At 39.3% G+C, this 24,491-nt stretch overlaps 1 protein-coding gene and 1 pseudogene across 1 annotated transcript in view; one reads left to right on the forward strand and one right to left on the reverse strand.

Moving 5' to 3' along the window:
- LOC140368289 (matrix metalloproteinase-17-like) overlaps positions 1 to 24,491 on the forward strand; it is a 161,762-nt gene that overhangs the window by 60,712 nt on the left and 76,559 nt on the right. The window contains exons 2-3 of the mRNA XM_072455259.1: positions 4,355 to 4,487; positions 5,335 to 5,470. Of these exons, the coding sequence (XP_072311360.1) occupies positions 4,355 to 4,487; positions 5,335 to 5,470 (269 nt within the window). The remainder of the gene's footprint in view (positions 1 to 4,354; positions 4,488 to 5,334; positions 5,471 to 24,491) is intronic.
- LOC140368291 (exosome complex component RRP42 pseudogene) lies at positions 12,208 to 13,111 on the reverse strand (annotated as a pseudogene).

Consider the following 24,491-nt stretch of genomic DNA (forward strand, 5'->3'; position numbering starts at 1 on the left):
TAGTTATTTTGACATTGCACATAGAGAAAACTCTGATGAATAAACTTGGTTGTCCGTCCCAGCAGGTGAGAGAAATTCACCACATCACGCATAAGAAGCACATTAAAGCACATGACAATAGAGAGACCGCTGTGTGGCCTGAGCTCATCCGTTACTGTTCAGTGAGACGATGGCATTTGGATGAACACATTTCTTGTACATTTCTTGTCAAAGTCGCCACTTGGATTCAACTAAGCAAATACAGAAGGTCCTCTCTGCTGCAGGTGATGGTCTTTCAGCTGCGACACGGTATTTGAACCCGACTGATGCAGCGAGTGGCTTCTCATTTCGGAAACAACCATGTGGAAAGACAAATGTGATATCAGTAAAGATGTCAGTGTGTTTGAGAAATGTCAAATCATTGGCATCGAGCAGAGAAAACATCTAAGTGCATCTGATGTACTACAGATGTGAACCCCAGTGGGAGTGTTTGAGCTGGAGAAGGCTTTGTGCAGTGGTCACTCTCTCACATCATCAATACAAGATCAACTGGTGAAAAATAATGCAACACTGGATGGAAATAGTTATGTTAATATTGCAGAAGCTTATGAAATGATGCCACCGCAAATGTGTGCTGTAATCAAAGCTAAAGGCGGTCCTAGAAAATATTAGATCGTGTGACCCTTTCTTTTGGACAGGCAGTGTATAAGTTCCCACGGAGTACCACAATAACAACAGGGATGAGAGTTATGAGCCATCAAACAGTTCTATAAACGCTGCCTTGATATAAGCTCTGTAACTGAACTCGCAATATCAAATATTGAAATATCTGGCTATAAATAGTTTCTTATTTGTCTAATGATTTGAACATTTTGCTCTGTAAATAAACCTTTCTACACATTTGTTTTGCAAAAAGTGTCCTTTTATCCATAGAGTCTACAGTTAGTGGTGTGATGCAGTGCTCCAAATGCCTTTGTCCCCTCTGTGCCTCTCATCTCATATTTCAGGCGTAGAGGCCCCAGGAGAAAAGCTAGATTTCTTTATGGTTTATTAAATCCAAGATGTAAATTATACACTGGCTCCAACTTCCCTTCCCTTTGTCTTTATAGCTCCCAGAATTCTCCTTGTTATCCTCGCCTATATTGTTTAGCAGCAGAAGTTGTTGTTTACCCTCTGATTCTGTTAACTGCACTGCGTGTTCCCATCTGAGCTCTTGTGACAGGATTTCACACCATTTGTAAATGTACTCTTCTTGTTTGGAGCTGCTACAATGGTGTGTTTCTTCTTCAAACAACGATGTCACAGTTAAAATGAGTTGTGGGTTTAACAAAGTTTGATGTAGTTTATGAAATGTGCGAGGGGGAAATGGAGAACGGGATGACACTGCTGTAATCCATCATGCTACAGAAAGAAAATGATTCACTGTCCTCGTTTTGGAACTGTGACTTAGAAGACTTGGTTCAAAGGATATCCGTGAAAATAGGATTCTGGGTCAAGCCAAGAAGAAGACAAAATGGGGACAAAAATGTGCATATACTGTATAGTTAAAATAATTATTGTCAGGGAGAGTATAATAACCAAATAACCAATGTCATTTATTTAGTTCATAATTATTTTGTAACATAATTAATGAGTTATAACAGAAAAGAACAAACCACAGAAAGTAACAATCAACTTAAAACGTACAATTCTGCCAGCGTTTATGGAATAATTTTGACGTGTAAAAGTACTAATATGCATCTCGAATCTGTAGTTTGAAAATGTTAATGAAATGTGGTGAATGAGCTTTTAACATGGCTAAAAGCTTAAACTTAACTTTATGTCACGCTTTGCCTTTGACAACAATACAAAGCGGCTACAGCCCTTTAAAGTTGTGAGTCAAAGGTGCCTCAAAGCCTGATTACATCTCTGTTCATATCGACAGGCAGTTTCTTCAGCTGGCCCCAGGGTCCTTCTTTTAACACAGCTGGACCCGGCACCTGAGGATTTGTGAAATGAGCAAAGCCAAGTATATTTCAGTGGTTGGATATCTAGAACTTGCATCACAGAGAATAGAGTAACATGTCATGAAAACAAATAAAAAGACATTTAATTCATTATTAGAGCATCAAAACTATTACATCAATTTGAGAGGTTTGCTGTCCTGTGCCTGGATGAATGGGTTGATAGTTTGCTGGTTTAAATGATTGTTTATCAGTAGAGCAGCTTTTTTGGTTCCAAGACTTCTGCCAATGCCTGATATCCAAGGATACCGCGTGTCTTTTTAAAACTAGTCGTCAAAAATGCTCCTAAAAGCTTTTTTAAAACCTAAAGGGACTAATAAAACAATTTTAACAGGCAATTGCTATTATTTATAATATAATTTAGAGGTCCATATAGTCATTGAGATTACGTGGGTCTTTTGCATTAAAACCTAAAGAACTGAATTAATTTTCCATTATCAGCACCAATATTGACGCTTGTATTGGTGCGTCTCTAAGTCCAGAAGGAACCTGAGTTGCCATTCCATGTATTTTGCTGTCTTTTTCGATCATTTCAAGTTAATCTAATTTAAGCTTAAGCTTTACTTAAGGGTTTTACGATATTGAATAAAAATTAAGCAGATTTGTGCTTCCCGGTGCTCGAGTGGTTAAGGCACAGCACACTTATGTCAGGCTCCAAGTGCAGCCGACTGCAGCGTTGTGAGTTTGTATCCTGTCTATGACTATTTACTGCATGTCCTCCCTTCTCTCTCATCCCCCATATCACAATGTCTTTCCTGTCGAACAAAGACATTTTCTTAAAGAAAAGAAAATGAAGCATAATGATAGACTATCGACTATTTGCAGAGTAGCTGTCAATCAAGTCTCATAATAGGACTATTTACAACTGATGCTGTGTATGTGGCATTTTACCTTCTTGTTGCATTTAGAAAAAAGTAGAACAAATGATGTATATAGTTGTTGTGTCAGTGCAGTGTTGTTATGCTAGGTAAAGTCCTGCTCGCCACACAGGTGGAGGGAGACACCGTGCCGACTAGTGATGGGCAGGTCATTGCCAACAATCCGTGGATTGGATGGAAGTCTTGAAGAGTCCATTCTGATGGGTAAAAGGGGGTGTTTTGTGGCATGAATATGGGCAGTGTTAGTTTAATAACTTTGATTGTTGAGTTGTGGTTTTAAGTTTTAAAGCTATTAAATAATATTGATATTTTTGAGATCGATACCCAAAAAGTGACAACTGAGTGTCGATACCATTGTATTGATCCGCCCATCACTAGTCAGTGGCATAAAATACTGTCAATATTATTGTGATATTTTCTGTAGCAATGTATTTTACACCCAAATTAATTATTGTCAATTTGACCAATGAAAATAAATCTTCTTTCATGTTTCTTTCTTCCTCATGAAAGCTTTATGAGTTCAGTCCCCTCTTCCCTGAGGCTGTGGGAGTAAAATCCAGGGATCAGGAGGCAAATTCCGTTAAGCTCAGTCTAAGGTGAAGGGATTTGGCCAGATTTGTTGCTGCTGAGCGGCTGCCATGCAATCGATCCATGCCACTCACCTCAGATGAGCCCTGATCACAAACCCATTTCAAACCTGCCAAAGCACGTTGGCACCAAGTTCATGACAGGAAGAGAGACTGGGATAGAGCTGTAAGCACAGGAGACAGTACAATGAAAGCCCCGGAGGAATGATAAGCAGTTCAATCACATTTAAAAGCATCACTCAAGACTATAACGGCATAAAAATGGCTTGGTCCACCACCAAAAAATAAACAATAAAACATAATTACATTGTCCAGTTTCTGTAGATTAGGGCTGGACAAAGATTGAATCATTTGGTAAATCTGGATCTGTATCAGAACTGTTATATAAGACCACATAATAAGATACTATTATTCTGTCTTCAAAGTTACATTCTATATTTGTTGTATTAATAAGAATAATCAGAGGTTTAATTGCCCATGTCAGTGTACAAAATTCACAATCTAGGAACTTTAACAACATGAATAAAACAATGGTTAATCATAGTAAAAAATTTTGAGTCTTGAAAATGTTGCTTGTGACAACTCTATTGTAGATTTTTATTTCCAACAGGCTGCCACAACCTACGTAAGAGAAAGTATTTCATAAAGCCTGCTCGATCACTGACTCATCATAGTTACAATGCCTGTGATATTGTCCAAAAATAACTCAAGAACTGTAAGAGTAGTCTCAAATGTGACCAATTGTAAAAGTATCTACCTTCATTTGATTCACGTCTTCATAAAACATGCAGCGTTACATTTGTCGTTCGAGTGCCAGTCAGCATGAACAGCTGTACGTTTCTTAGCGGCTTTGGAATAGTCCCTGAAATTGTTTGTCTGACCTCTGCCCTCTGCGTCTCCGTTTCAGGACTGGCTGAGTAAGTTCGGTTACCTCCCGCCCCCCGACCCGACGACTGGACAGCTTCAGACCAAGGAGGCGCTGACCAAAGCCATCAAAGCCATGCAGAAGTTCGGCGGACTCAAAGAGACCGGAGAGTTTGGTATGGAGAAGCTACAGTGTCATTACTGTACACCAGAAAAAGGATCTGCTAAATGTATTATATCAAATCACTGTTGGAGAACTACACGAGTTAGTTGAATCTCGTGGCAAAACCCTTCAAAAACTACAGCAGAAAGCTTTGATTCCATCGTATCAAAGGGAATCTTAGACAACGGTGAAGCATTTTGCAGCACTTTGCAGCTCTAATACCAAATAAAATCAGCTAACGCACATAAATAAGAGTGTTTTATTTTGTTTACTTACTTACCATTAGTATTAGTATTATTTAGTCTTATGCTAGCTATGTTTACTTTATTTTTTATTTTTATTTTTTTTATTTTTTTTTATTTTTTTATTTTTTTTATTTTTTTTTTAATCTTTATCTTTATCTTTTTATTTTATTTTATTTCTATTTCCCCCCTCCATTCCCTATTAAGATGAGGAGGAGTTTTGTTGATAAGAGTTTTTTGTTTTGTTCATAAGAATTCTTCTATTTTTTTAACCTTCCTATAAGTTATCTGTCCTTTCCCCCTGTATCTACTGCGTTATAACAACAACATTTCCCTATGTGTGGACAATAAAGGATTATCTTATCTTATCTTATTATGAACATTTAAGCCTTGGAATGTTCGTGAATTTAGGAAATGCTCTGGTTACGCTTCCCTTTTAATTCAGACCAAAACCTTCTCCAGATGTGTTATGTAAAGTTCCATGTTTACACGCGTTTTAGAAATCTTTGTTTTCGAATTTAACTGGGCCAAAACTATCCTGGCGCGCAAGTGACCGCAGCGACCACAATTGATATGCCCGTCTGTCTAATTTCCATTCCCCTTGCATCTCTTCTCCAGACCAACCCACCCTGGTCCTCATGAAAACCCCCAGATGCTCACTGCCAGATGTGTCCGAATCCGAGGTGACGGTGGGCCGCAGGAGGCGAGGTGTGCTCCCTCTGAACAAATGGAACAAGAGACATCTGTCCTGGAGGTAAGGGACGCCCGTAAAATTAACTCTCCTGATTTATGCCGCCATAACGTACCGTAAAAACAAAGTACCGGAACATTGTTGGCCTTATGTTGGAGCATCAGGTGAGGGATTTTCGTGTCCTTCAAGCTTGATCTCATTACTTTCCATTTCATTCAAGACGAAAAGGTTAGGGTTGTGTTTTTTTGACTGATTATCTCATTTTAAGATTATGTACCAAAAATAATGTTGCAACTTATTCGTTTCCAATTTTTTCAATCAGTTGTTTTTATTCTTGAATTTACATTACAGTTTAAAATAAATGGAGGGCCGTGACTAGTGATGTGACAATATCAAATGTTAGTGTTTATTGTGAGAAAAACGTCACGATTGAATGAATATTCACAATTTTTGAGATTGTGACTAAACTAAACAGTGATTTTCTTTCATTCTCATTGTCTTGACACGTTATTCCTCAAGTTTGTGACCAAGTGTATGACATTGCACTCTCTGAATGACAAAATAAAGTAAATGTGACGAAAAACAGCCAGATAAAATACTCTCCGTATATTGAGTTAAAAAAGATTGCTTTTAAAATAGTCACAATTATTATTCTTTTGCTCTTATGATTATATTGTGGCCTGAATAATCATGATTATCGATTAACTGAATAATCTTGACATCCGCAGCAGGGGCCAATTCAACTTTTTAGAAAGGGACAGTGATCATGTTTGTGTGTTTAAATAATGCCACCACTTTTAATACTATGGTTTAAAAACGACTTAATTCAAGGGATATTAACCACAAACCAGGACAAAACATCTGGTTTTGACAGTTTAATGGTGTGTTATATGAGAGTTTATATGGTGTAAACTCTTTCATTTATTCAATTACAGCAATGTTTGTCTCCATGGAGATAGCGAAGTGTTATCATTTTGTAGAACATGGTCGGAAAAACATGGAGAAAAGAACGTTTCTTCCTAAAAACAGCAAATTCTACCATAGACTTCTAAAGCGCCTCAGCTTCACACTATAGTTCAAAATGTTGTGATGTCATGTGAACACAGTTTGTTGCACAAGGTCAAGAGCAATGTGGACACCAACCATCTTTTTTGGGTCCATGTGTTGAAAAGTGCCACAAGGACAGTGTTTCTGAGATGAGCAGCCTGAATGCTGTAGTGATGGCTGGATCAATACCGAAATATCAATCCTTCTCAACACTACGGCCTGTTAGCATTCAAAAGTGATCCACTGCAGTCAGCAAACATCTCCCAGCTTTCTGAGTGTCAGGCAATTACTGATGCTTCAACCAATCACCCACGGTATACAGCAGACGCTCTCAACAGGCTGTAAGACCAGGCTGATAACACTCTGGTGGCTTCCATGTGCTGTATTTTGGGGAAATTAGACAGTTTCTGGAATTTTCACCATCTGTCATCACAATTTAACAATAATTCATGATGACTATGACCAAACAAGAGTTAAATCTTTTTTTTCTCTCTTCATTTTCAAAATGTGATGAAAGTCAGCTTTAAAATCAACCATTATGTGAATGAAGGTTTGAAATAGTTATTTTTCCTTCTAAACTCTTTTAACGACCATAATGTGATCTCTAATCACATTATCAATTAAGCCAGTGGTGTGCAAACTTTTTTCACTGAGGGAAAAAAAAAAAAAAAATTAAGTGAATCATTTTTCAAACTTAATAAGGCTTGGAATATTAATTTTAGGTGTGTATCACATCAAAATATAGTTTTTTAGGTTATGATAGCAGAATTATGTACATTTAACAGTAAAACTAGGGAAGCCTGAGGGCCAATAATAATTGGTCTGAGGACCGCATTTGGCCCCCAAATTAAGCAAGTTAGAAAGTGACTGTTTGTTGTGGTTGTTCTGACTTGAAACCAGCTTTGCAATATTCTGTTAACTTTTGATCAAAAGTGAACAATGCCGAGTTACAAAGAGCAATTGCTGCCAAAGTGAAATGTTTAATCAGATAGTTAAACAGGACCAGTTGAACCCAAATGAAGTTTTCAGCTCACGTACTACTGACAGCTAGATTCCATCTCCTGTTTCCTGCTTCACCAGCCTCCTCACTGGGGACTTCATTACTGCAGACGCGTCTACCGTTTCCATCAGATCATTAACATGGTCATCTACAACCATCTCAAATCTCACTTGGAACCAGCATAACAGAGGCGGCGGTGCGTGTTGCTGCTGATTCGCACTCGGCCAAGAGGAGCTTGGAAGTGTGTGCGCGGAATGTGAATGCTCCCGAATAAAATATGTGAATTTGACAGGCCCGCGACACACAGAGACGTGCACGTTGGCACACGGGGGTCTGCTGTTTCATTCTGGCAGGTGGGCTTTCACACTACTACTGCTGCTGCTGCCTTTGAAGAGCTGCCAATCATTCGCCTCGCTCCTGTCAGCTCTCACTCGAGTTGTCTCAGGTGCGGAAGGGCTTTGGTATTCGCTGCACCTCAGATTTGTAAAGCACGACACTGAAGCGGCGTGGATTACGCGTGGATTTCAGCTCTGGAGAGATTTGTGTATTGTCTGCAAAGTGCTGTAATAATGCTCTGGTATGCGAAAATGAAGACAATTGGTCTCGTTAATGTGTTTTTCATGAGTTTCGCACATGAATACAGTTTTCTCTCTCTTCTCTTGCCTCTTTGAGTACTCTGGAAGTTCATGTTTTCTTATGGCGTAACAATGTCAATATGATCATTTGAGCTTTTGAGTCTCACTTGAACTTTTGTGTTTTGTCTCTTTAGGCAAGACTCTATAAATGAGACAAATTATGAAAAATTGCTTTAAACCATGTTATAGTTGTCTTCCCGTCTCATTTACCCACTTTGAGTAGCTTTATTATCATGCAATCAAGACGCCAATGCTCTAAAAGGCCTTGTTAAATTGAGGCGTTTCAGTGAATCTAATCTTAAGAAATTTAAAAACCTTGCAGTAATGTTTAAAGCAACATTAAACACTGTCCAAAAATGTGTTAAAAATTGTATCATTTAACATTTATTTTACCAAAAGCGATGGAATAATTTTAGTAAAGAGATGAAAGCGTGTAATTCTTTATTTGTATTTAAAAATAAAGTGGCTTCAAAGACCTAAATGAAGAAATATGTTTACGTCATTCCGGTTAAATATATAGCACTTATTCTCTTAAATTCTTAGTTAAAATGTAACTTGTATTGTGTAAATGGATGCATATTGGGAATGCAACCTTTCACCGTCTGCCTGTTTTGGTCACTCAAAACTTGTACTTAACGTATATATCTGTGTGTGATGTGATGAAGTGTGATGTGACTGAAACTAAATCAACTGAACTGAACTATTATGGTCGACATTTTGAGGACTTTTGATCATTAAAAAATATTGACATCCCTTGAAACTAATGGATATTACTACAGTACATACATAACTACAGTATATAGCTGGCTACACTAAAGGTATTTGGTAAAGCAACTTTGCATGACAACCAATTTATTCATCACGCCAAAATGAGAATGCCCCAAAACCCATTAAGAAATTAGAGTGAATTACATACCGGTATATAATAAAAATAGTTATAATAATAACAAACATAAGTAAAACAGCACCTCCAGTAGTTTTAATGACTTTAGAACACATAAGTATTTCCTAAATGTGATACAAGGTTTAAAATGTCACGGTGAAGCCTACAAATTACTGCAGAGTTTGTTTAGTTCCAGGGGATATTGCAAATGACTTTATTTATATGGTGTTAAAGTCATTTTGAAATATAATCCCAAATTCGAACCCCAATGGATCATCGTGTGGGGGAATTGCATCATGGGAGTGCTGCCAAGAACTCTGAAGCAATACTTTTATGCTGTCAGTATATTATCTAACATTTCTGCACCTTCTTGTTGAGTCTAATTTGTCAGTAAAGAAGAAGGCTGGTTTGAAATACAGTATATGTCATAGATCGCCTTGAATGCGGCGTGTAATTAACATATTAACCCAGCCGTACGTTATAATTATATTAAGCCTTGTTATTACAATGGCTGCAAGACTATTTTTATCCTCTAATATTTCACAGTGCTCTTGCTTAATTGGATTATCAGGCGGTATAGTCGGACAGAAAACAGATTATGTGCAAAGCTAATGATTCAGTTGCAAATTGACAGACAGAGTGATACTGTAAGCACACGCCTGCTGCTCTGCTTCCAGCCCCATAAGGAAAAAACACATTTCAGCTTTTATCAAGATGCCAGTTCCTGTCCTTACCTTGCTTTGACCTTCTCATTTCAGTGTTTGAATGGAAGAAACATTTCAAAAGGACTTCAATTCTAGTGGCAACGAGCTGAAAACCCCAAATTGTATCCTTTCCTTTCTCCCTCTTACTTGTTTGCAAACTACGGCTGTGTTTGTGCAAGCCAAGGTTTTACCGTTTCTTGAAAAGCGCGTATTTGATTCTGCGATCTATAAGATATGATTCGTAGAGTAGACGGAAGACTGTTTCATTGAGATTTTCAATTACGCTAAATCAAGTAATTGTTTTTCCTTTCCTTTTGCTTTTGATGTGCCATGGCTTTGAACATGTACATTTTCCCTACTTCACGCCAACTGCTTTGTACCTACTTCATTCTATGTTTTTGTCACTGCTGGAGTGTGAAATGCAGCTACCTGTGGGTCCGGCAGCATGGTCCTTTTTACTCATTTTTATTTGACCAGATTAAAGTATCTGTAATAATAATAAGAGCAGTACGGGGCTCATTGACAAATATTTCACAAACCATACTTTCAGTCAAAAGTAATACATGATAAAAAGTATAACCAAACCAAAGCACTCAGAAAGTTTTCAGAACATTCAAGTATTGCTTCGAATCATGAATCATCCAAAAAGCTTGTCCTTGTCCTTGTTGTGGGCCGGTCATTGTGCATCCTAATATTTATCCAGAGCACCTTTTAAGCCTGGAGAGCTGCTGAGTCACCTGTTGCTTGTTTGGAGACATGTGCTATTGATAGAGGCGAGGTCACTGGCCCACATTGTCCTCTTTGTGTTGACACGCACGCAGCCAACTGATTTTGAGTCCTAGTCAAGGTGCACTGTTTAAAGGTCCCATAACAAGCAAAATCGACTTTTCAGAGCTTTTAACCTTCTTACATTGCTATTTGTGCTTCATATATGTACCCAGAGTGTTTTTTTGATTGATTCCCGCAGTGTTTAGCTATATTACAGACTATCTCCTTTCCTCCAATCTCCAAACTGACGGGCGGTGGAGCAAGACCGCGTCATAAGGGCAAGCACGCATCACCATCCCCCCTCTCCACCCCCCTCCCCTCCCGCCTCCCGCCTGGTTTTTTTACTGGTGATTTTCAACAATACGGTCCTAAAGTTGTTGCACCTGAATGAATAACTAAATAAGTGAGTTTTAAAGTCTTTGCTCACTTTCCTATTGCCCACTTTATTACATGAAACATATACTAAAACATACTGGGCACCTTTAAAATGCTTTTTTGTCACTACGTATACAAGTATAAAGGTCAGATAAGTAGTCCTGAGCGGCTTGTGTTTGGCACCAATTCATTGATGTAGAAAAAGGAGAAAATGGAATCCACACAGAAATAACTTGAAGTGGAATCAAACCCAGGACTTGAGGGAAGAGTGCTGAGATATATGTCCTGGTCCTACAATCCTGGTTTAGTCCAGTCTAGGCCTGGTCCTGGCTAGTCCAAGAGTAGTTCTGATTGAGTCTTAGTTTGGGACAATTTGCAGGCCACAGTACAATCTTAAAACTAAAAAATAAGAAGAGAAGAGAATCGTGAACACAACAATTATTTATTTCAGCTCAATCTGTACTCCAAACTACATTTGAAGTACTTTTTGATAATATCATTATTTTTTCATTCAGAAAGTTCCTCACTATTCCTCCATTGCCATTTAACTTATAATTGTGAGCAATTGTAAAATGGGGATGTTTTTTCTCACAATCGTAACATCAGAATTTTATATTTTCTTTCTTTGGTTGAAAGTTGGTTTAGTTCAAATTTACAGTTTTGTTGTTTTGGGTAAATCCAAATTCAGACCAATTTAATCCTGGTCTTGACTCGCCTGGAAAACCTCTAAAAGGTTTTGAAATCATCACTTTTACCTGTTCAGCTGAATACTGCATGAATAATTGGCCACTTGTTCTCCATTAAAGCCAGTGAAAGCAGTTCTGTTTCGTTCTGCTCTCTGGTTCGTTTGCGTTCACAATTCAGACAAATCGCGCCAGAGTTCGATTCAATCGAACGGAGACCAAACTTTCCAACCAGACCAGAGTTGGCTTCTTTGGTCAGAGTTTGATTGCACATTCACAATTACCCAAATTAAATTAATCCTGATTAGAATCAAAAGTGCATTGTGAATGCGCCCTCTTATTTTTTAGTTTTAAGATTGTACTGTGGCCTGCAAATTGTCCCAAACTAAGACTCAATCAGAACTACTCTTGGACTAGCCAGGATTGTAGGACCAGGACATATATCTCAGCACTCTTCCCTCATTCACACACACATTCACACCCCAGATGTTCGCAGACACTGGGGGGCGAGTTGGGTTAAGTGTCTTGCCAGAGGACACAACGGCAGTATTCACATGAGGCAGCTGCGACCGCACCGCCAACCTGCCAACCTGTGGATCTGACCGCTCTGACCGAGCGGGGAGTCGAACCGCCGACCTTTGGATCAGAAGACGAGCACTCTACCACTGAGCTACTACCGCCTTTTTTTTCTGGTTGATAAGAAAAATAAGAGAAGTGCAACAACGGATATTCTATCCAAGGAATCCCACTTTTTGTCTCGACTTGCCCAATTTCTCTTCTTGCTGCAGAAGATTCATGAGTGGAGCGTGAAGGGCTTTTCCAACACGCTTTCCTGTCTCTGTCATCTCGAACACAGACTCCGGGTCCAAGCTCCCTCCTCCGACTTTCCTCAGGCAGCTCACGGTGCCCTTTTGTGCCACGGCGATAAGGAGGCTGGCCACGGAGCACGCCTTCTCCTGCAGCGTCACATCCACCACGTGTCTGTGCCCCACCTTGCACAAAGTCACGATGCATGGCACGTTTTCTACATCGAGCCTCATGCAGTCGTAAGGATCATCTGAAAGCTCAATCTCTTTGCTTCCTTCTTCATCTGAAGATATGTGTACTTTTGGGATCTTGGTGTTAAAGAGCGCTGCCTTGATTGCTACTGAAATTGCGTCATACAGGTTTCCATCACATTGTAAAAGCAGAACATCGACGTAGAGGACCCAGCAGTGCTCTCCTTTGAGGATGCACAGACTCTTCAGATTCACACTGTTTTTGTTGTTGAACACTTTGTACAGAGTGTTGCTTAGTTCAGTGCCCAGCTCCTCGCCTCCTCTGCCCTCGAACTCAGGGGTCGCGTTAGCCGAACAGTCAACAAAGAACTCCAGATATCCTTCGTTTGAAAACATGGGCCGTGGTTTTCCTATTTCTGCCTTGACCCCAACGAGAACTGCTGTGTGTCCCAGCGTGACTTTGGCAGATCCATCTGTATTGGAAACAGCATCAGTTTCTATTTCCATGTGTCTGTAGTCTTCTCTTCCATCCACCCTCAAGTCATCCCTTATTCCGTGCAAAATATAGACTTTTTCAGCCTCGCTAACTTGAACTGTTGCCATTCTGTAAAAACAAGCCTTAATCCCCTGATGTCATACTTCTGAAACTCCTCACTTTTGTAGCGCACACTGCCAGGACTGTACAAGTAAAATATCAGTCAATCAAACATCCATCTGCCAACTTCACGGTGTAATAGGCCACAGTTAGCTCATTAGCTCATTTTGTTATCCTCTTATCACAGAGAACGGCCTGGCCGTCATTAGGAGCGCGGCTGATAACTCAAAGTGACAGGCGATGTGAGCCGTACGGAGGAGAACGGAGGAAGAAAATGACAAAAGAGTACGATTGAGACTGGATATGTTTATAGTAGGTGGTCTGAATAAAGTCTTTGTGCCGAAAAGTTAATAATGTTTGTAATTATATGAGAAGATATGAGAATATTAACATGCACTTGATAGTCATAAAGAAGGACTGTAACACGTACTGTGTTAAGATCTTGTTTTTCTTTTTTACAAAATACATATTACATGCAGGGCTGTTATTGAGAAATTACAATTCGAACCATGTTTTGTCCAATTAAGAGTTTAAGATGGATTATGTAACTTTTATATCTTGCATTTATTCAATTACAAGGTGTTTATATTGCTAAAAACATACTTTGAAAAACATGCATTCTTACTGTGAGTCCTCTCTCAACAGATCTGACTTGTAACTTTAATTGGGGCATCACTTGCTTTTCTCCATGGAGATGGATGAGTTTAATGTCATACTGTGAAACATTCATATTCTAGGCAAAGCAATACAATCTTACAATGTACTTTTGACTCTTATCAGGATCTGTTTGCCTGGCTGGTTCGGTTCGTTTGGGTAATTGTGAACACGCAAACGAACTCTGATCCGGACCAAAGAAGAGAACTCTGGTCTGGTTGGAAGGCGCGGCTCATTTGATTTCTGAACGCAAACGAACTATGATTGGATCAAAACAAACTCCTGTATGAGATCAATAACAGGACAAATGACACACAGAAGTAGTGAAAGTAACACAAGCTTATTTGATTCACACAAAAATATATCACAGTTTCCAGTTCTAAATTACAGATATGACAATGTTATTAAGCTAAATGGTACCAAACATTAAACATTAAACTTGGCTTTAATGTGTAGAAAGTGGCCAATTAGTCATATGGTATAAAGCTGTACACGTAAATGTGATATGCCAAATATTTGTGTTTAGAAAACAGCTGAGAATTCATCACATTTTCTTTACCCTGGATGTTACGAGCAAATCCCAGGCATTCTGCCCAGCTCGTACTCACCTGCCCTCCTGACCTGAAAACACTATGTCCGACTTCCGGTTCTGAAGTCATGCTAGAGACACGCACACGCTCCGCTATTGCCGAACTTTGTTAAATCGCTAAACAATCAAAACTGACGGACCGTGGCCTCAGTGGAAAATAGCGCTTTCGCTGCTAAGCCAAAACGTCCACGGTGTGGAGTCTCCAAGCTCGTCCCCAGAACAAGAATAAGAAAAGCAAGATTCAGGATTTTGAGTCAAGGTCCCGCAGACAAAAAATCTCAGACTCGTGGGAGTCCAAGACTGTGCACTGAAGGCTTCCTTGGGAAGTCTATCCCGGAGCTCGTTTCTGAGACTGGAGTTGCTTTCCCCCAGTACAATAGGGCACATCGCCAAGGACACATCGCCAAGGACACATCGCCAAGGACACATCGCCAAGGGCACATAGCCAAAGGCACATCGCCAAGGGCACATCACCTGGGCCAAACAAGACGAGCGGCAGATAAACCGGATGATGAGGTTTCTTAACCATCATGTGAAGGAGTGTGTCATGGAGGTTCAAACCTTAAAGGAGACCTACCTCCGGTACAAAGGCAAATGAGTGTTCTTCGCCCAGGACATTAATACAAGGTTTCGCAATATGTGAGGATTTCAAGAAGAGACAAGTGAAGCATGGCTTTTTGTTCCCAGTGACTCTTCTAATGACTTTTCAAAGTAAAAAACATGTGTTCAAAACACCAGCATAGGCAGAAGTGCTCCTCAGGAAAATGAAAAACCCAGGAAACTGAACTGCAGCAAGAAATGGAATCACCCTTACTTGTAGAGCAAAATCTGAAAATAGCAGCTGAAATAACAGTGTTGGAAATACAAGGTTCAATCAAGAGACTAAAGAACTGTTGTGATTTTGGGCGTTACAAAATATAAAATTGAAATTGCAAATGTAAGAAATCACGTGATGGGTTCATAAAGAAACACTTATCCCCTTTTACTAGGCACTTTAAAAAAAAACTCAGACCCTTCCTAGTTAGAAAGAAACCATCATCTCTCTTATGTGCCTCATCTAGACCCATTTCTGTTCTGAATGTGGACTATTGTGTATACACAATTCTGTCAAATACAAATACCAACATCAAGAATTAAAATTAGCGGTCACCTGATTCTGGAAAGAGGGGTGAGACAGGGCTGTGCATGGTCCCTTCTCCTGTTTGTACTTGGAGTCACTAGCCCAGTATATTAAACACTCAAAAACAATCCATGCTGTTGCAATTGATGGGATGGAACATAAAACACAGATGACTAGCCTATTATATTTGACCAAACCAGAAATTTCCACACCCAATGTGATATATTTTCTAAAAAAAAAATGTATCCAATGCCTGGATATAAATTAAGATGTACATACAATTTAAATTATCTCATTCTGGCAACCCCTTTAGAAAGACCTATCCATTTACACGACAAACCAAATCTCTTAGATATTTAGGTTCACTGTACTGATGTGACCCAGAATATGAAGCTCAATGGAAAAATATGTGTGCCGGGGTTCCTGTACAGGCCTTACTTACAGATGATAAACGCTTGAGTCATTTGGAGGAAGTGGAGAACCCCTGGGTAAAAGCTTTTTGTACAACCTGGAAAGAACTAACCAAAACACATACTCTAAACAAAGACTTTAAAATCTTAAACTGGCTGGCATATGAACAAAGTTTTGCACCTAATATCAAAGATATTAAAAAATATTTATTTGTAGTCATCTGGGCCCTGTTTTGAGAAAAAAATATTTAAAAAGACTCTTGTTTTTCCAGATTACTACTACTGTATCTTTTCCTACAATAGAACACTCCTGGACAAATGAGGGATTACACCGACAAGTACAGATTTGAGATTTAAAGTCTGGATAATGGTTTTCTACCAGAGTGTAAAAGAAAGTCAAATGTAAACCTTTGATAAATTGACTTGGAGAAACAGGACATTTCTAAGTACTTACAAATAAATGAATCCAGTAATACATTTTTCAGACAAAGGATTACAGTGGTTGTTGCTTAGTTTAATTTCTTGGTTGTAATTACAGTTTTGGCAGCCACTACCAATTACATTAAAAATAAATCCGAACGAGAAGGTAATTTTATTTTGACTGATGAAGAATAGGAAAATATATGTTCATCTCAGTGGAGAACCAAAAAATCATGTTGTTTTGAGGGAATTATGTTGGAAAAATGTGTCACTATGTCAAACTGCCAACTATCCACAAAGAAATTCCAACTGCTGGAGAAACCATGTTTTTTGGGACTGTCCTGAAATATTGGATTGAGTTCAATAAAGCTCTATAGACAGTCTTTGACACCACCATCCCACTTGATTTCGGTACTATGCATCTGGATCTCAAAACTCCTGCCATGGACACAGTAAATGGATACCTTTGGAGCAAGGAAGGAAGGCTGTGTATTACTCAAACTGCACCGACAACATTATAACTGACATACGGAATATGGAGGGATCACATTTTGACTTAACTTGAAATTGGACAAATTGGACCAACTTGGGACCAGTTTGGGATGTTTATTCTTATTCTGTTGTCTGTTATTTTCTCTCTGGTCCTGTTCAGTTTCTTGTGTGTGCTGTTTAAAATGGAACAAAAGAAAAACACATTGTCGGTGCTCTGATGCCTCACATGTGGCGTAGGTTGTGGTTTATAGATGCAAAGCCAAAGAACGAATCCAAACACTGCGTCCCGCTATTTGTGTGACGCAGATTAGGCAGATTCTAATCGAGTCATTCCTCTGGTTAATTTGGTTTAATTGATAAAACTGTATTGTGAACGCAAACAGATTTAGTAGTTCAAGAGTGATCGTTTTACACATTCAGACCTGTATATTTTAGGATACAGTTGTTTTTAGGTATCATAATGTAGCTTAATGAAGTTAACTAAATGCATGATTAGATAGTGGAATGAGTACTTTACAGCAATGAAGATTCTTTCACCAAAATTTAAACCAAAAACTGAACTCAAGCATCTTCACAGATAGAGGTAATAGTTTGCACAGTGAGTGTCATTCCCTAAAGCGGCGCACACAAATCCACTGAGGACTGTGAAGCACAAGCATGTTCAAACGAGCCCATGCCTTGTAATTAAAGCATTAAGTGCAGTCATAACTTAGCGGCAGGGGTCTGTCACTGTGCTAATTGTAATCATGCTCACAGTTGTTAGTGAGACTCTGGAAATAGCACAGCGGGCAGGAATGGAGTGCCAACTGTTGGAGCCTAGGTGGGCTAAGCTAGCAAAAATAACAATCTCATGAATTTTCAGAAGAAGAGATAATGCTTATTTTAATTTTTACTTAGCTCTTGAGTCCATTGACTTCCTGTTCAAAACTGCAGGATTGGCAGGCCCCGCCCCTTCACAGTTGCATTTCATTGCAGCAAGCAGCAGATTTTCATTTACAAGGTTTTTATTGCTTTTTTATTGTTGAAAAATGGCTATATATTATTTTTTTAACTCTACATGTAGACTGTAAATGTGAATATTTTTAAAATTCACCAGTAAGTATGAAGCACTGGGTGAATATAGCGAAAGGTGAAAACATACATTTTCAGGGCACTCTAGTCTCAAATGGCATACAGGATTACTCAGACATCCATGAATCCATAGAAATACACCGGTGAGTAAGCTAATGATAAGGAAACAGTCATAATACAGTTAAACCCTCATAAAAGTTCTCTTTAACTAAACAACTAGACAACATTTGTTTGATTAAAAGGTTTTGTTCCGTGCTTGGGTAATCTTCTCAACCTAAGATCAGTCATGATTTGTACATCTGTGGATCTCAGCAGCTGAACTGGAAAACCTCCAGCTATGTCACAGTTGGGTTAGGGTATTGTTGTAGTTGACACTAACAATGTAGTATACCACAATGTTTTATGAATAATTTGCATTGTCTTCACTATGCTGTATATAATAAACATTTTAACTTACAAAAACACTGACCATTCATGCAGCAATCACAGATCTGTAACAATCAGCTCTTGTAATAAAGTAGCGTGTTTTACAGAAGGACTCGGACCCCAGGTAGATGGTGAAGGTGTTTACTGATCGATCAGGATGCTCCGCTTCGTATCGAGGCTTTGCAATGGTTACAGACAGATAGAACAAAGCAGATATACGTCTATGCAAATGAGTACAAAATGGGCGTATATAAGAGTTACAAAGGGAAAGAAAATGCGTTTACCAGATGCGTAAGAAAACAAATTATCTCACGTACAGAGGCCCCCTTAGCTACGAGGCCATGATAGATGAGGTATAAATCAACTTAGAATCAACGATGGCTGGACATTAGGGTTTAATTATTACTTGGGACTGTGACCCTAACCAGATGTGGCTGGTGAGGGAAGAAGTTAGAAAAACATACTCTCAGTTCTCAAAAGGATTAGACAACTTCATTTATCGATCGTCCAAATCGTTTCAGCAAGAAAGAGTGAAACCCAACCTTCCTCTAAGGTTCTCCCATAATCCCCACCACACAATCACAGTCATCGTGCCTGAGTCACGATGCCATTTGCCACACAGCCTTTTATTGACACGGCACTATATAATTCCCGAACACTGAAGACTTTGTTGGGCCCCTCATCCATTCAAGTCCATCAACCTCTGAAATTGCTCGGCAGAAATTTTAAGGATAACTCCTCTTCTGTTACTGAGTCTTATCATATTACGTGCTGCCATATTTTCCTCCAGATTTCACCACGCTCAATCGCCGAGCGTATTAGAGAAGCGGAATGACAGCCGACCAGAAAGATTTGAAAAAGAGAGAGCGAGGGAGAGGAGACGTCTCTATTTGGAGTCTTTCATCTTTGGTTGGTAAATTACTATATGCATATTTCCAAGCAAGTTGAGAAAACGGACGGTAAACAGCAGCGTGGTTGAGCGCATCAATCACACCGGCATTACTATGCATGTCGAGCTCCTTGAGATTGCCCTGCGTCGCTACATGCATCTATCAGCTAATACGCACACGAATACGAATTTCCAGGCTAATCAGCTTATGTCGTGTGGGGACGGGGGGGGGGCTATCGCTGCTCCCTAGGTGGCTATATTATTATAGAGTGTGGGTTAGCGAGCGTCTTTTTAGCCATGTCGTTTGATGTGGGCTCATGTCTCGGTGGAGTTGGGAGGATCCATAGGAGGCTCAGGCAGGCTCCCATCCCACCAAGAGGAGGCAGAAGGTGGGGGACACAGAGCAACTCGGGGCTTTCATGGCAGATCGCTCTCTGACTCATCAGCTCACGCCCACGTGCGGGAAAAAGTATGATGGATAAAGTACGAATTTCAACGTGGCCAGGTGAAATGTAATGGTGTGCGTGTGTTTCTGTGGCTTTACACTGACAGCGTAAGTTCATAGGCGGTGGATTTACTCGTTACCCAATAAGCGGAAGCATAACTGGGCATTCCTATGACTTGTTCTTAAATGGATTGAAAATCAAAAGGTGTTTTTTAATATTCATACATTTTTCCACTATGGATTGAAGATGGTTTAAGTTTACACACAGACTTTAACTTGAGGTGAGGAGTGGCTCGTTAGATTCACACTGACAACCAATAACACACAATCAGAATCCAAAATTGCTTTATTGCCATTGTCAGTAAACAATATTCACAAACTAGGAATATGCTTTGGTGACATGGCTCAACACAAACAATGAATAGCAAAATATAAGCTATGATAAAACAAAAAGGCGTGCATACCTTTTATTCAGCAGAGGCATTTGATGGTGTTCATTCTAAAGCTTTCTAAATGTTCAGATTGTGTACAGACTGTTTAGCACTCATATAGCACTAAGAAGAGATCACAAATCTTGTCGCACAATTGGGAATTTGTGGTGTGGCAATCATGCGTTTGTTATGCTATGTTAGTGTTATCGTTCATTCATTCATTCTTTTTCTTGTTCCTGTTAAGGGTCGTGGGTGACTGGAGCCCACCCCAGTGACTTTGGTCCTTGGGCGGGTACACATTGGACAGGGGCCAGCTAGTTGCAGGGATTAGTGTTATCATGTTTGGTCAAATGTGCTGTTGGTCAGTGTCTGCTGTGGAAAGGTCACAGTTGTTTCTTCTGTGTTGTTGTGACTCTACAGTTGTCAGCGTGTGTCCATTTGGTGCTTTTGAGGTCTGTGGAGGAGAATTGTCTGTAACTAACACAGGAGCAGTAGATGTATTGTTGGAGATTATGTTTGTATTTTAAAGGTTACTTTATCTGGTAATTAGTTACTTACATCACACAGCAACACCGTTACCAATGCATTGTCAGTTACTTTTCAGGAGATGTAACAGCTAAATAAAACTCTTAACTTTTTGAAGGAACTTGCCCAACACTGCACAGCCATGAGTTTTAGCAGCACATGTCAACAGTGTTCACAGCCTCACAGCATCAGGAAGGTGAGGGTGGGTCCGTCTGTCAGTGAAGCTGTTCTCCAGGTCAGACAGGGGGTCACGCAGGGGACACTGACACTCATGGTCCAGCAAATATGTTATTTTAGCCTGGAGCTGTCTCCCACCCCCCACACATATGAGCCCAGGACTGACCTGGTCATCTGCTGTATGATGGAATCAATGTGTGTATGAGAGTTTTTTTTAGATATTTGTTTTATAACTTCTAGTGAACCTTGCAAGCCCAAACAATTGGATTCCTTGGCTTGAACCTAAGTTCAGAAATTCCAAACCTCTGCAGAGACAAGAGTCCTCACAACTTCAAGTATTCAAGTTTGTGTGTCGACCCGCAGCTTGCAAATGACCACTTGCTGAAGCTCCCTGATGCGCCGCCACCTGTTCAGACGCCAAAAATGTCTGAAAAGAAGCATCCAAGTGACAACAAGGTCATATCCGCCGCCGAGAGCGCCTGTGTGATTCAAGATGAAAGGGTGAATAAAAGGGACTGGAGAAGTGCAGCTCCACTGGAGGAAGTGAGAGCAGCTCAAACACCACTGTGTTCAATACAGCCGTATGGCCCCAGAACAGGAGGAGTCGGAGTCTGATCCTGTAATACTAATGTGGGAAAGGGTGGAACAGATGTAAAATGTGGGGTTCACTGAATTCTCTAGCTACGAATCATCAAATCTCCATTTCAATTTGGTTGTGAATGAATGATGAAGATGAAACAAATATGAACCGTCTCCATTGTCAGCCATGTCCATATAAAATACTGAACTCACGCAATGAACACCAGTCCAATATTATACAAGCTATTTTCTGTATTCCATATTTACTGACAGAATCTGTCAAAGTAATAGCCAAAAACAGACTACATATTTCCGGTTGGTTACATTCACGTAACATGAAAACATTTTAAAATGTCTATAATTTAATACTGGTCTTGGAGACATGTCAGACTTCTATGTTGAAATTTGCTGTCAGATTGCAGATGTGTTGACCTAGTTTATGGTTAATATATCTGTTATTACTGGGCTTTTCCTCATGAAGCAACACCCAGTTCAACATGTTATCTGTCAGCATAAAAATTAAATTTGTTTTCATATTTTCTGAATGTGGTGTCTTATTCAACACCAAAGACATGATTATTGTCAGTCAAAAGGCCTGTGAACCGTAAGATTAATATGGGAAGTTTCTGGATCCAATGCCAAAGTAATATGGTTGAAGATTGAGAAAAAAATGAATTTAAACTTATATATAGTTAAAAATTCCCTCCAATTATGCCATTATCAAATCAAACCTATTAATCTTCATCTGCTCTTTCGATACAAAATCATTTCTTCTTCAGTGTTAACAGCTTAAAAATGATTATATATCATTTTCCATGCATGGTTACACTGAGTGGAACTTTGAGGCATTGTTCTGTTCAAACCAGCAGAGTTTCAAGCCAAGCACCCTCCAAACATCAGACTATAAAAGTTTCAAAGTTATACACAATATAAACCCATAAGACCCAACGCTAATGTACAACTATAAATCACATTCTCTTTTATCGTCCCTTGTCCAATAATCATTTTCAAACAGAGACCAGCCGTTTTTATCTCCCTCATATTAAACAGACTGATGATATTCTTTTCTCCCAATTCTCAAAGTACCTAATTAACATCAGTGTTATTTTCTCCCCCCGACTCCGCTCCTATCTCACCGCTCTGTGCTTCTTCATAAGTCTTCAGCAGAAAGGCTGTGTGAAAAAGACTTGTTTGGGCTGCAAAGAGCGAGTGTGAGAAGGAGATGGAGTTCTGTGATCACTGAATGCAGTCGCCTCCGGAAATGTGAAGACGCTTGTTATACTTGAGGTGAAAGACATTTAAGGTTCAGGTTAGAGTCAATGCAGAAGCTTTAGGCGGTCGTCTGAGCTCTGTAAGATGAAATGATTTTCTCTGTGTTTTTATGTATTCATCAACTAACAGAAATAACACGTGAGACCATTTTAAAACAATATCCAGGCAACAAATGCACTGTAGTCTCATGGTTGTTTTTATATGTTCAATTTTGGTTATAATCATTTTCAATTATCAAGAGAAAAATAAGAAATACTAACGTTAATGCGATGTACACCATAACCACCATTATCACTTTTGCTAAAATTGCTTGAACTTGCATGTCCATTTATTAACCTGGACACTTTTATTTATTTATTATTACAATTAGAGTTTTTAAAGCATCATTTGAGAGTGCGGTTTCGTGTAGACTTTAGCAACATTAGCACAACCCTGAATTTATAACTACAGAAGGTCAGAAGAGAGCAATTTAAGGGAAAATAACACAAGGATTATTAATATGTACTGTCTGTACTATTGGATATTAAAATTGCAATGCATTGTTTACTAGAAGTATAGTCAGAATTTGGTTGTTTTAGCTAAAATGGACTTTGTTTCGACTTCTCCATTTCTTACTTTAAGATAGAGCAAACTTTTAAACGTATAACTTTTATGCAGTATTCCACCTGAACCGGTTCTCTTTTCTGGCCCAGCTGTGAACTGAACTCAGAACCAGTTTTTAAAACTCTTCACTGTGCAATATATAGGCTAAAAATACAGTACCCACTTCTCTACTTATACCCACCCTGTAGTAAAAAAGCAATCGCAATTATGCAAAATAGCAATAATGGGACTTTGAATCCAGCTTACTGTACTTGCACCACTGATAATATCCTGCACTAATAGACAATCCAGTGTGTGATGAGTCAGCAGGGCCTGGAGACATGTTCTTACTCAGACGGAACCAGGGTTTGAAGCAGGGGTTTGGGGACTCCCCTTTCAGGCTGAGCAGACAAACTGAGCAGACAAACTGAGCAGACGAACTGAGCAGACGAACTGAGCAGACAAACTGAGCAGACGAACTGAGCAGACAAACTGAGCAGACGAACTGAGCAGAGAACAGAAGTGCAGCCGTTTGTGGTGACAGAAAGCACAGATGTGAGGTGCAGACATGGTTTCAGCTCAGAGCGGGTTCAGTCTGCTCAGGAGAGGTTCTTCTGGTTAACTTTGGGGTGTCAGTGAGTTTGTTAAATGAAGAGGAAGATTCTAAAGTAAAGCGTTAAGGACTTAGGGATATGACAGTAACAAGTGATTATATGGTTAGTTTTGACAAGTTAATGAGAGGACAACGGGTGAGCGATATTGACCAAAATTAATATCTCTTTTTGTTTAGTGTCTCAATAATGATATTCAGATGCTTTTTTTTTACATATCTTCAAAAAAACATTGACTATATTATCTACATTTTGAGGACAATGTTGATTTGCCTGGTTTGGGAGCAGTTTCACTCTCTCAATAAGTCGTGCTCATGACATTCAAGAACATGATGTCATGATTCCAGATGGAGGTGAAGAGTTTACACACATCTGTGGGTGATTCACTGTTTTTGAAAGAAATAATCAAACAAAAATCCATAAATGTTGAGCCTTACTGGGTTCACACATTTGCCAGAATAATCTTGTGGCTAAAAGTCACTTCAAATTGACAATAATAATGCCTCTGTGACTGAATACGGCCACAACTTTTGCCTTGATTGCAAAAAATAAAATTGCCTTAGTTAATTATTAGCTTAAGGAATTCTGGCTTGTTCATTTTTAAATAACAGTTTAATTGTATGACATTAACTGAACCTACTTCTAACCTATACCATGTTAAAATGTTAAACTAACTTTAGTGAGAGGGTCATATACACAATCG

Source organism: Eucyclogobius newberryi, unplaced genomic scaffold (genome assembly GCF_026437365.1).
Source record: "Eucyclogobius newberryi isolate DKJ021-1_F unplaced genomic scaffold, fEucNew1.0.hap1 SCAF_2, whole genome shotgun sequence".
Lineage (NCBI taxonomy): Eukaryota > Metazoa > Chordata > Actinopteri > Gobiiformes > Gobiidae > Eucyclogobius > Eucyclogobius newberryi.